Source organism: Sturnira hondurensis, unplaced genomic scaffold (genome assembly GCF_014824575.4).
Source record: "Sturnira hondurensis isolate 20B ecotype Veracruz unplaced genomic scaffold, ASM1482457v3 Scaffold0008640, whole genome shotgun sequence".
NCBI classification, from domain to species: Eukaryota; Metazoa; Chordata; class Mammalia; order Chiroptera; family Phyllostomidae; genus Sturnira; species Sturnira hondurensis.
In genome coordinates, this window is record NW_028081271.1 from 20,168,932 (window position 1) to 20,182,423 (window position 13,492).

Genomic DNA, 13,492 nt, shown 5'->3' on the forward strand with positions numbered 1-13,492 from the left:
GTGTGGACTCATGTTCCAGGCAGAGTATGTTGTGTGTGTGTGTACACACCATGATTCTGTCTCATTTCAGGGCTCGTTGAAGCCCTGACTGGTTCAGAGACCTGGACTCAGAGCCCCTCCAGTCATTCTGTGCGGTGGCCGCTTCTTCTCTTCCTCTGTTCTTTATGCCACCTTGTAGGGCAGCGCTTCCCAGGGCCCTGTGGCAGAGTGGCCCCAGGGCCCCTAGACCTCATTCTGCTGCTGCTGCTGCGCCAGAGGGGCCCCAGCTCTCCTTCCGGCCAAGGACAGACAGGGTGGGGCTGGCTAGCAGAGCCCTGCCGCCGATGAGCTGGCTGCTCCTGTGGTCTGCGTTTGATCTGATAAGAACAAGTTCCCGAGAGTCTGTCACTGTGGAGCAGTCGCATCTGCGTCACTCTCTGGGTGACCTGTGCTCATTCCCCCCTCACATCCCCGACCTCCCCCCACTGCTTGCATAACCCAGGATCTACCAGTCAACCACAACTGTGCAGGCACGCAGTCGAGGCCACCTGGTGGGTGCAGGTGGTTGCACTTGACTGTCTTTACCTAGTCCGTCTATCAGCCACACTTCTCAGGGTTGTGGGCACCTTCACTGTGTCCTTGCACAGCCTGTCTCGATCACCAAGCTGTGGTGGGGGTGTGGGGAGAGGCAGTATACTTCCCAGGGGCCAAGGATTCTGCTTCCACGATCACCAGAATGTCAGGAGAGGACCAGAGCTGCCTGTTCTCAGTGAGAACCCCACCTGGGCCCTGCTCTCTGAGGGGCACAGTGCGGGTAGATATAATTTCATTTTCTTCTTTTTGCCATTCTTTGACCATGAGAATTTTACTCTGGCTTTGCTAATCAGGAAGCTGATCAGAGACACTGAGGGTCTTAACACTGACTTAACAGCCCATCGCGGCGGAACTAGCACCCATGTCCAGTTAATTCAGCAAGGAACTGCTTTGCCAAGTAATCCTTCTCTGGTAAACCATGAGGCAAATTATAGATGTGTGTGCATATAATCACGCATCCCCCCAGCTGAGAACTGGAGAACAAATGATAAGTAGGCGATCTCTTTGGAAGGGTCAGTTCCACACTGAGCACGTGGGTAGCATTCTTGCAGTACAGGTTGGTGATGAGTTGTGGTCAGAGTGGGCCGTTTGTCATTCAACCAGGGTAAAAAGTGTCCCACAGTGATGGTCTTTCTAGGTGATGATAAATGTCGGCTTCTGGGAGTGAGAGTCTCCTAACAAGCTGGAGAAGGTCTCGAAGCACCTAGCTTTTCATTGCCTTTCCAAAGCTGAAAGTAGAAGGGATGCCAAGAGATAGGTGGGTTCTTAGGGTGGGGGTGCCCAGGGCAGTTCTCTGGTGGTCAGGGTTATAGAGGAGCCAAGGGCAGGACACGCGGGCATTCATGGGCGTGAGGACCCACAGGAACACAGGTACTGCAAGAAAATGAGTCACTGATGGAGCAGAACGTCAGACACAAGCAGGATAAAGGCACACGCTGTGGTTCAGAGTGAATTCTGGGGTCTAACACTCAGGAAAACGAGGTAGCCCAGGGGCCGGGACGATGGTGCTGTGGAGCGCCAGCGTGCGGGCCCTGGGAGTGGGGAAGGCACGCCTGAATTTCAGTAGTTGGTGTCTGAACTCAGGATACGTGGGTTCACCTTTGCTTAACTCTTCATGTATTTCAGGACTATTTAAAGACTGTCTTAGACCCTTTGGCCTCCCCCTCTCATCGTGGTAAACATATCAAAACATACTTACATTTCTCATTAAATATAATTGTCTGGCTGTAAAATATTTGAAAGGATTTTAATTATTTTACTTTTGGAATGATTTGGCTGTGAGTAACTCATTTAATTTTTGATTGGCTCTAATTTCTTGGCAATCATCTTGTGCACCCAAGTATTTTGTGAACTAAGAAAATCAAAGCTACAAGGTTTTCTAATGTAATGAAATTTTTATGAATGTGTAAGTGGAACATTAATGAAGTTGACTTATGTGTCATGTTGTATGCATTTAATTAAATACTTGTCATTGAGGTTGAGATGATGTTATACAGACATTTAATCGAATATCTCTGTTGAGTATGCCATATTCCTCTGTATGTTGGAGGCCAGGCATTTTTGTCAGGTCTCACACCTTTTTTAAGCCCCGAGAAGCTCACCAGGCTCTCAGCATTTTGCTCATAGTGCCCAGCATGACACTGTGTGTGCTAAACAACGTGAAATGGGGTTTCAAAGGACATGAAGTATCAAAAGCAATAGTCTCCCCTTTACTGAGCACCTTCTATCAGACAGGATAGGCAAGTGCCTCACCTGCAGTATCACGTACAGGCCTCACAACAGCCCTATGAGAACGTGATATTATTATGCCCATTTGATGGAACAGGAAATGGCGGTCGCACAGCTGGGATGCCTCGGATTTGAGCCCAGGTCCTGTGGCACCAGAGCTCAGGCTCTACTGCCTGTCCTTCCTTTGATAGGCTGCTTCCTGGGTTCCGGTGTTGAGTGTTTGGGGCAGGCTTACTTTTGGTTGGGAAGGAATTGGGGCAGGTCTGCAGAAAGACCTTAGAGCCAAGAGTGGGGATCCAGACAGACTGGTGGGCAAGTCAACATCAGACCCTTAGCAACCGTGAGCCAAGAAGAGACCCTAATTTTGACTCAAGATTTTTCTTTAGCTTCTGGCTTCATGTCTTCTGTTAAAGCAAGAACCACTCCTGGGGCCCCTGTGTGAGAACGAGAAAGAGAATGTCCTTGGCTGGAAAGGGGTTGAAGGATTGGTGTCCATAGGCCATGGACCATGGACATGGTCCATGTTGGAATAGCTCCAGGGGGAAGGTGGCTGGCCCCTTAGGAAACCCAGGTCCGGTGGTGGAGGTCTGCTTCAGGGAGGTACAGCCTCCATCAAGGGTGGTCACCTAATCTCTGTGGGCACCTGATGGAATATGAGTTGCTTCCCTTTATTCATTCATTGTATTTGAACTTCAGAGAGGTGGGCTCGCAAGCACGTGCTCAGGAATGTACGTGCCAGGGGTAGGGTTGAAGAAGCAAAATGAAACCAAACAACAGGAAGTATAGAAATATTTCTGCTTTCCTATGCCCTTTCCTTTAATACGTAGTTATGCTCTGTGATTCCATTGGCTCCCCGTGGGGCGTGTGAAAAGTGTGTGTTTTCATGGTTAAGCAGTCAGGGTAGATGTATAGGAAATCTATCAGTGTGTCCAGGTGCAGTGAGTGCCGTGCCGCCTCGTGTTTCTGTGAGATGCACTGGAAATCTGTGTATTTGTAGCAATACCACGTTCCATGTGGAGAACAGTTTAGGGAGGGGGCTTGGTGGTTGAGAGAGGAGTAGAATCTTGCTGGTGTCAGTGGGGCCAGTACAGGTGTTGTGGTCCAGAGAGAATTTTGTCAAGACTCAGTGGCTTTTGAAAGTGTTTTCAAAAAGATAAAGATTAACACAGACATCCAGACAGAGATGATCTCTGCGGGGTGGGGATGGGACCCTGTTAGGGAGGGGCGCATAGGGGACTTCTGAGAAACATGGCTGATAACGTCCTAGTGCATCATCTGGATGGTGAGTACAGGGTTTCCACTCAGTTATTATTTTTAAAGTGTTCACATATTTATATATGCTTCGTTTCGTAAGAACTATTTCACACACAAAAATGGGGAAAATGCTCTTTAACAGTGTTAGAAACATGGTTATGCTTCTTTATTTTTTATTTGATTTAGGTGAGCATAGCTACCCCCAAGCAGAAGCCAAAGACTCCATTTTGCTTTGGTAAGTACTGAGCTAGGGGACGGGTTTTCTGAGCCCTCCTACAGCAACTTCCTCTTTGGCCTGGAGACAGTCTGCTGATCACACGTGACTTCAGCCCTGAGTGTATGAGTGACTCCAGTCACAGCCATGTTCCTGGCCCTCAAGTGGTCCTACTTTCCTTGGTCTCACCACAAAGGCTATTAATAACCCAAGCTAGAGGTCCAGTGGTGTGGCAGGTTTTCCTGGCTCCCCAGGTTAGGGCTCAAAGTATGTACTAGAAGTTTCTAGGAGCGCTGAATTCAGGGCTCTCTAGTGGCATGCTCAGGTAAGGCGGAGACTTGGGAAAGTTGGGGAGATAATAGAAAAGATGGCATATTCTGTTTTAGTGTCTTGGTATTGACAAAGGAGTGGCCGTGTTGGGGGTGACATGGGAGGCAGAGCCACTTGGTGGATGCCTCAAGTCATTGACTCATCAGTGTGTATTTAGCTCCCACTATCTTGTCAGTACTGTACTAAGTGCTACAAGCAAAGGATAATAGATTCTTTTATATATTTAGGGTGATTCTGAATGTAAGCTTATGAAGCCAAGGGTATGCCTGTATCCTCAACAGGTAGTGTGGTTCTGGCACATAGTAGGTGCTCGATAAATATTTGTTCACTGAGTGAATGAGGTGATGAACTCCATGCCCTGTGATTCTCACCTCTAAAATAGTTGAGGCTTTTTTTATGCTAGGAGAATCGAATGGACCCTTGGGTCATCCTCTCTCCCAACTGCAGGTTGGGTCGAGCTTCTTTGGTGCTCTCGTTCTTCCATCATTTTTTATTTTTTATTTGCTTAGATTTTATTTATTTATCTTTAGAGAGAAGGGGAGGGAGAAAGATAGGGAGAGAAACATTGATATGCAATACACTGATTGGTTGTCTCTTGTACACCCCTAACTGGTTGGGGACCTGGCCCACAACCCAGGCATGTGCCCTGACGGAATTGAACTGGTGACCTTTTGTTTCTCAGGCTGACACTCAGTCCACTGAGCCACACCAGCCAGGGCTCCATGGTTTTTTTTTTTTAACTGTCACTGCTAAGCTAAAAAGTGACACTGTCAGGTTTTGTGGTCAGCAGATCTATTTAAAAAAATGTGTGAACCCAGAAGTAAATTATTGACCTCTTGGAGTGCTCAGGGGAAAGACCAGGTTGAAAATGAGGTCAAGGTCACAGATTTGATCGTTTGATTCAAAAAAGCTTTGTTCCATTTTCTAACCACAGACAGTACTCCTAACCCAGGCCAGTGTGTCAGTGGAAACAAGGAACTCTGGGGCCAAAATTGTGCATGTATCACTATGCGTGTAAATTTGTCAGCACCTCTAAAAAGCAGGTCAGGAGCATGTCTTCTTGGTGGCAGACTAGCAGCCCCATTACTCCCTGCACAATAGCACGTTAAGGTTGTTTTTGATGTCAGGTGTCATTCCTGTGGCCAGTAGACTACCCCACATTCTTAAAGAGAGAGCATTGTAGCCTGCTGCTTCCCCAGTACTCACGCAGGGGACTTTGCACGGTGGGAAGAGTCTTCCTCTGTGGGGGTCCCGCATCGTGCTGCGTCAAACACTTTAGTTTTGTGAAGTCTCTGCGCTGCATGTCTTCTGACCTGGATTTTTCTCCCCTCTTCTCCATGATGTCTGCAGTCATCAATGCCCTCTCTCAGCGGTATTTTCTTCAAGCCAACGACCAGAAAGATCTGAAGGACTGGGTTGAAGCCCTGAATCAAGCCAGCAAAATCACTGTATGTATGATTTCTTCTCCTCTCTGGGAGGGGTCCACACCTGTTCCCGGCCTGTGGCCTGTTGGGGTGGGGAAGGATTCCAGTGGTGGCAGGGGCTTTTCCAGAAGCTTGTTCCAGGTCCAGTTCCCCTGCCTCTTCTTACACCGTGGCAGACTACAAGGTGAAAAGAGAGTCTGAATCAAGTTCAATGGGAAGTTTGTGGAGTGCCTGCTTTGTGCTTCCTGGGAGGACTCCTGGTCAGTTGTGTTTTGGGCAATGCTGAATTGGAAGGCAGTAGGATTGGAAAATGCATTGCTGACAATGGGAAGTAAAGGGGAAAAAGCATATGAGGAGGCAAGTCAGAACTTAGTCCTGGCTTAAGGGAATATACTCTTCTCACTTGAAGAGTGGCCTGGGGGCGTCAGTCCAGGCCATCCACCAATTTGTCCTGCAAAGATGGTGGATGGCTATTTAAAAGTGTCACTGATTCGTGACCAGTGTGGCTCAGTTGGTTGGGTGTTGTCCTGTATACTGGAAGGTCGCCAGTTTGGTTCCTGGTCAGGGTACATGCCTGGGTTGTGGGCTCAGTCCCCATTTGGGGTGCGTGTGAGACAACCAGTCAATGATTTCTCTTTCACATTGATGTTTCTCTCCCTCTCTTTAAATAAAACCCACATGTTTTATTTAAAAGCATCATGGAGCTAGTTCACTGACTGGTCACGAGTACTCTCATCTCCCTGACTTAACTGATGAAGCACATCTTTCTTCTTCCTTAGAAATATAGACAAAAGAATGGGAGAAGGATAGGGAGGTGGAGAGGGAAACTATGCATTTTGGGAAACACTAGACCTTTAACCAATAATCTAGACAGACTTGTGGCATCGTAAACATGGTTTGTATGCTGAAAAGTTTGATTTTCTGTGTCATACAGTCAGAAAGTTTTGCATTCTAGTGACTTCCAGTAATAACCGTTACGTGCTGGGACGGATCATTTTCCAGATGCATCAGGATGTCCATGAAAAAAGTAACAGAAGAAATCTATCCAACACCTGTGATGCTAGACCCTAGCAGAGTACAATTCAGTCACTGAAGCAGTTTTGCTTGTTAGATTGTTTTTCTGACAAACTTCGTTGCACCCGTGAGGAGAGAGCAGAAAGCAGGAGATTGCTGCTAACGCCTGTGTCTCCTCCCCCATACGCTGGTGGACTTGGTGTCAGAGTGCTGATTTTAGTAAAGGCTTTCTCTGTTCATGTTGAGGTCTTCAGGCTCTGCGTCTTTCACAATTGGGCAGTTCCTTTCAGTGTCTGAAACTTTATCCTCATTCAGCATTTCCTCCTGGATTCCCTCCTCTCTTTCTGCCTGGTGAACTGGGCTGCACAGCGTGTAAGGCAGCGGAGAACCTCTTTCCCTTTCTTTCGTGCCTGGATTAGAGTGTTGCTCTATTCAGCTAGTTCTGCTCTTTTCTGGCCCCATGGAGGGGAGGTTACAGGCCACGGGAGTGGGGGGAGCATGCAGGTGTCCAGAGGCTGGAAGTCCAAAGGCATGGCGGGATGTCGAACACAGTCTTCAGGGACCCCCCTCACTCTTCTGTTCAGTTAATACATCGCTTCAGGCCTCTTGCCGGAGATCTTGTAACAGGATAGAAGGAAGAGGGGGGTACTCTCCATCCTCCTAATCATTTTGTGTCCTTGGAGGGTTTACTGCTTTCTTTACTTCTGCATCTCCTTGCATCGTCTGTCCTTCCTTGGGGAGGCTAGGATGTGGGGCTGGGACACCGACCGGATAACGTCACGTTAATGTTAAGGCCCCTCATGTGCAAAGGAAGCATCAGGTACTTAGCGGGACGCAGAGGTGGAGGAGGAGACAGAGAGCACGTTGAGCTAAACCTTCACACGTGCCCGCCGTTTACCCCACACAGCACTGCGTGAGACAGGTGGTTTTGTTGTCATTTTTTCGAGGAGGAGAAGGGAAGTCAGAGTCTTACCCAAAGTCTAGAGGTTCATGAGCAGTGAAGCTGGGATTCAAACCCCAGGACCCTCTGGCTCCCAAGACCTAGGGGTTTATAAAAATATTAAAAACGAGCAACAGTGTTCAAATGTGTTAGCTTGCACATCACTTTTTAAAAAATTTTTGCCTTGTAAAAACCTTAAGTAGGAAGGGCAAGTGTAAGTATTATCCCCGTTTATAAAGGAGGAGATGCAGACGCCAAGAGATCAGAGTGGCCCGCCCACGGTTGTGGAGCCAGGACGGATCCAGTTTTTCTGCCCACAGATCTTTGCTCATATTGGGCTCAGGTCACGGAGTTCTTATGCCCGAAGAAAACAATCAACATGTGGTATTTAAAGAATCAGGCTCTCTCAGAATGTTAATATTTCCATATTTTTTTCTAAGGCTACCATAACAAACTGGGTGGCTTAAAACAACAGAAATTGATTCTCTCACAGTTCTGGAGGCCAGAAGTATAAAACAGGGCGTTAGCAGCACTGTGTTCCCTCTGGGGCCTCTAAGGGAGAGTGCTTGCCTCTTCTGGCTTTGGGTGGCTCCCAGCACCTCTTGGTGTGTAGCTGCGTCATTCTGTTTCTGCCTCCATCCTCGGATGGCCTGAGTGTCTATGTGAGACCGCTCCTGTTCTTACAGTCAGAGAACTTCGGGCCCACCCTCAACCAATATGACCTCATCTTAATTTAGTTCCGTGTGCCAGGGCCGTGTTTCCAAACTAGGTCCCATTCTGAGGTTAGAGGGTAACATTATTCAACTCACTACATTTCTCCAAAGGGTTGGAAACTGAGCTGTACACGGGAAGCACAGCCCCTCACCCCCACGCCCTGTATTGGATTCCCCACCACAGCAGTCTAGGTGAGCCTGGTGAGGAGAAAGTCCTCGCCAGTCTCATTTCACATTGTGGAGGAGACCCACGTGGATCTCCAGTGTGGGAGAACACACCACAGGTGAATGGAAGAGGGCCCACCTTTGATTAGGCCTCTGGGATAATAATGACAAACCAAGAAGATGATGAGCATAGAATTTGTGGAGTCGGTCCTTCACAGGCTGATTCTAACTCTTTGGAAGTGTAGCGGTTTTGGAAAGGCTCTGGGAGGCTACAGGGGCATGAGCCGCAGGGGCATGAGCTGTGACCACTGGCCGCTCTCTGGGTGAGGGACGAAATTCCGAGAGGACGTGACCCAATAGCCAAGCTTCTGTGAGGTTTTGTTCTGGCTGCTGCGAACCCAAAGCTGTGTCCCTGTTTCTTTGCTGGCTTTCCGGAATTCACTTGGGTCATTTGGGGAGAATTTCTGCTGTTCCATGGTGATGGTATCACCGAACACCCCAGCAATAGTCAGCATTTCCTGAAGAAGTTTATCTCATAATAACAAAATGCAGAGAAAGTTGGAATGGGTGGTAGGTAGGTAGGCGTATTTAGCACTGGTGAGTCGGGCAGTTCCTCCCACAAATGACTTCGTTTTAACGAGTTTTTGTTTACCTCATCTATAAAATGGAGAAAGTAATACATATAGGATAAGATTCCTTGAGATTAGGGATAATGTAGTGAAGAGTTTAGCTCATTGCTTGGCATTGAACGCAGGCCCAAAGCCATGGGAACTGCCGTTCTCTCCCCACAGCCAGAAGGGAAGGGCAGGGTGGGTGTCTGGCCCCACCTCCAGACGTGGTGGGCAGAGGTCACCCTTGTCTATGTGCACGCAGTTTGCAGGCCTGAAAGAGGGGTCTCATCTTTCTGGGGGCCCCAGCTTACTCAGTGGTCTTACCCCTTTGAGTGTCCTTGGTCCCCCTGAGCTGTGTGCTCTTGAAGGGTCTACATTTGCAGGTCCCTCTGACTCCCTGGGCTGCGGGAGAAGCGGAAGAGGATGTTAGGTTTCCTCATGTGGTCTGCACAGAGTTCCTGTGAACGGGAGGCTGCGTGATGCCGCGGGTGCCACCCCAGCTGGGGGTGGGGCTCTAGTCTCTGTTTAGTTGCTAGTCGAGGTTGTAGCCAAATGACTTGAGTGTTCCAAGCCTCTCTTTTTTTCTTACACAATGAAAGATTTCTTCAGCGTCTGCAGACTCTGTTATAAATGAGTGACATGGACAAGGAGGAAAGAAAACGAAGTAAATGAGGACCATTGCCGCCTGAAGTGTGACCTCAGTGTGGGGAGAATGGGAGGGATGGGAGCAAAGTGGGGAACGTAATCCCCATCAAAAGAGTGAGCTGCTGCTTGGCTGGAAATCTGGATTTTTATGCGAAACGCCCCAAATGTCCAATGTAGATCGAAACACACATTGCCCAGGACACATTGAACACGGTTTGGACAAAGTCTGCCTTTAGGCGACCGGTTTGCAGCCTGTGGCCTGTGGTCTCCAACTAACTGTGAAGGTTCTGTGATTGTGTGTGAGATCGGCCGTGGTCAGGAGTGGAGACAGCCCCTGCTTCGGAAGGGGCTCTGTTGGTCAGTGTGAGGACCGTTTGGAAGTGTTAACTGAAGTCATTTGTAATGCTTTTGTATTTTTGTCTTTCTAAAGTTAAGTGAATGCACACTATCATTGGATAACCGCAGTGACTCTGTGAGATAAATGTCATTTCACTTTCCATTTTACACAGGAGACAGTGGAGGCCCAGGGACATTCAGCGAATTGCCTGAAGGTCCCTCGGTTAGTTAGTGACAGATCAGGCCTTGCACCCAGGCCCTAGGGCTCCAAAGCTCACGTTTCCTAATTCTGTGCCCTGTACCCCCCTGTGTCACCTGTCCCCTCCAGTAGTAACGGGCTTTCTTCTGCCTTCACACCCCTGGCTCCTTTCCACCCTTCAGGTGACTGCCTGCCCGTCTGCTCCTCTGGAGGCCCACGCTAACCGCCCCACCTCAGGCAGGTCCCCTGCTTGTGGCGAGCCCATCCCCCATTTCCGTTCTTCATGGCACTTGCCGCGATTGGGAGTGATGCTAATTGTTTTGCTCTGCAGTTTTGGTCAGTCTCTCCCACGAGCACATACGTGCTGTGAGGGGGGGACCTGTGTCTAAATTTGCTGTTTTACCTTTAGTCTTTCGCCGGGGAAGGGCCGAGTCACAGTAGGTGCTCAGTACACTTGTTAAGCGTGTTCACACGTATGTGTGTGTGCACGTGCATGGTGGAGTTGTTGGCAGAGTTCTTCATATTCATACGCTATGGGTCACTTGAGCGCCTGGGGGGGGACGTCTTACTATAATTGGGTACGTTAGCTTTTCTCACCCCTCCTGCCTTGCTTTCAACTCCCTGCTTTTCCTAAGTTTCTGTTTCCTGTTGACCACGATGCCATCCCTCTTCCCAGGTACCCAAACATGGGAACATGCCCCTGGCGACGGAAGTTCTCAAAAACCTAACAGTCCCCCAGGCCCTGGAGAAGAAGCCACCGGTGGCCTACAAGACAGAGATCATCGGAGGGGTCGTGGTGCACACACCCATCAACCAGGTGCTGCCGCCTGGGGCTGCCGGGGGCCGTGGGGGCATGTGGTGGCCATGTTGTGGCAGTGACGTGCACAGAGGACTGTGCTGGGGGCATGGGAGAGGGGGAGCCAGGGCAGATGGGATGGGCAAGAAACAACAGGGCCGGGTAGAGGCCGGAAATGGCAGCATAGACATTGGGGCCACTGTGTCATGAAGCCGTGTGGCCTGCAGGGTTTGAGACGAGCACAGGTGAACCCTGCGAGGGGTGGGGCTATGGAAGGCACGTGAGGTTTCCATGTTCTTCTGGTTTGCCTTCTCCTTCCTTCCCTCTCTCCTGGGTCTGTCCAAACTCCCTGAGCCTTATTCCGTGAAAGCCCCTGGTGCGAAGCCTGATGGGAGCAAAGAAAGTGTTTATTTTCTTGTTTAGTTCTTTGACTGTCATCATGGGCAGAGAGGCTAAGAGGTGACTTGGCCAGAGGGAGCTGGGCGGGGTGGGGGGAGGCTGCTTAAGGATCGAGGGGGAGGTGCTAACCCTGACACTGTTTCCTTGTAGAATGGTGGGGATGGGCAGGAAGGGAGCGAGCCAGGGTCCCACGCCATCCTTCGGAGGTCCCAGAGTTACGTCCCCACGACGGGCTGCCGTGTACCCACTGGCCCTCCCCTCATTAAGAGTGGCTACTGTGTGAAGCAAGGGAACGTGGTGAGTGTCAGCGCTGGGGCTGGGGCTGGGGGGTGTGGGTGCAGCAGTGGGGGAGCATCTGCAAGGAGGCGCCGCCGTCCTCCGTGCCCCTGCCCAAACCCCGAGAGGCCCGGGCCAAACGTTCCCCCCACAAGTCAGAGGCGTTGCCCCAGGTAGGAAGGAGTTTGTGTCCCCACTGAATGCGGGAGCCCCGCTGCCATGGGGCTGTGTCCCTGGGAGCTTAGGACTGGAACACTCTCCGGAGTGCTGGGACCTCTTCCTAATGTCCTGCTCTGTACTTAACATTTCAGCGGAAGAGCTGGAAACGTCGCTTCTTTGCACTCGATGACTTTACGATCTCCTACTTCAAGTGTGAGCAGGTTTGTAGTTGCCCTGGGCCCTCCCAGAGGCCATGGAGGGAAGAGGAACCCCAGTGACCCCGTGGAGGGGTGTGTAGAGGCGTGGCAGACACACAGACTTTGGAGGGGCCCCTATCTGTCTTACTTCCATCCGGCCTGTGTGCTCACCATCACAGTGAGGTCACAGTGGCCCGAACTTCCTCCCTCCTTCCTTGCAGTGAGCTCTTCTGTGGTCAGAGCCACTGAACATCTTAGATGTTTTTTTTAATCTCTTGATGGGTTTGAGGCCTCGCCTTGTTTGCAGCCTGGTTTTCAGCTAGCCGTCTCTGCCGAGAGAAGCCTGTCATGTCAGGCAGTGAGCCGGGGCCATGGCATTATGCGGACATCTTCGTTTACCTCTCTTTCCCTTCCCCCCAGGACCGAGAACCGCTGCGCACGATATTTCTCAAGGATGTTCTCAAGACCCATGAGTGTCTTGTCAAATCTGGGTAATTGTCTCTGTTCATTTTTTTTCTACTCAAAATCCCCACTTGTCCTCTGATATCTCCATAGACCACACTTCTGAGGCTGTGTTCGAGAGTCCGCTTCCAAGCAAGCACAAGGGCCCAGACCTGAGGTCTTGTGGCTGAGTTGCCACATCCTAGCTGGCGTGGATGTGAGGTTGCACCGGCTGACTTCCCCTCTGCCCCTGAGAGGACGAGCCTGTGTGATACTCCTCTGATGGAGAGGAAGGCGAATGCAGGAGCAGTGTGGTGCTGCCGTGTTTTGCAGCCGCAGTGCTGGGTGTTCACTGCCCAGGAGGCCTGGGGCTCAGGGCGGGCCCCGTGCCTTGGTCACCCACTTCTCGGCACGTCTGGTCTGGTCACTGCTTTTGCCTGTGCCTCCTCTCTGAGTCTCTTACGCCTCTTCTCTCCCTTTTGACAAGTCCCTGGTATCCCGATCACACAAGGTGATTCACGGCAACTCTCACTCCCACTGGGCAGAAAGAGGAGGTCGTCCTAATGTGTTCCTCTTTCCACTAAGAAATGGTTACCTTCCAAGTATCACGGGGTATAGGTCATTTGTGGACCTGAGGCCCCCAGGTAAGGGCTCTCCTGTATCCAAAGTAAGCTTTAGAAACTTAGGGCATCTGGACATCTCTGGACATCTAGAAACCTGCCCTTTGGCTCTGAAGCTGCAGTCCTTAGGGACTGTGCAGCGGTCTCTCATCCCATGCCCTGGGCCACAGGGTTAGGGTTAGGGTTAGGGTTAGGGTTAGCCAGCATCCTCTGGCAAGCAATTAGCAGCAGGCAGACTGCTCTCAGCTGAAGCCACGGGAGGGCCTTGCATGAAAACGAAGTGCTCTGTGACCCAGCGGAGCAGGGACTGGAGCAATGCATTGAGTCTTGCAAATGGCAGTTTCTGAGCACAGTGACCATAAATAGTCCGTGACAGCAGCTAGAGATGGACGTTCCCAAAGTGCGGCGAAGGGAAGCTGGAGTGTGACCAGGCCCTCAGAGACGGTTCCTGACCCGCA

The 13,492-nt window shown here is 50.4% G+C and overlaps 1 protein-coding gene across 3 annotated transcripts in view; it reads left to right on the forward strand.

Moving 5' to 3' along the window:
- PLEKHA2 (pleckstrin homology domain containing A2) overlaps positions 1-13,492 on the forward strand; it is a 69,836-nt gene that overhangs the window by 42,010 nt on the left and 14,334 nt on the right. For all 3 annotated transcript variants that reach the window (XM_037055420.1, XM_037055419.1, XM_037055418.1), the window contains 6 exons: positions 3,742-3,790; positions 5,450-5,547; positions 10,823-10,963; positions 11,492-11,638; positions 11,929-11,997; positions 12,394-12,464. In XM_037055420.1, coding sequence (XP_036911315.1) covers positions 3,742-3,790; positions 5,450-5,547; positions 10,823-10,963; positions 11,492-11,638; positions 11,929-11,997; positions 12,394-12,464 — 575 coding nt within the window. The remainder of the gene's footprint in view (positions 1-3,741; positions 3,791-5,449; positions 5,548-10,822; positions 10,964-11,491; positions 11,639-11,928; positions 11,998-12,393; positions 12,465-13,492) is intronic.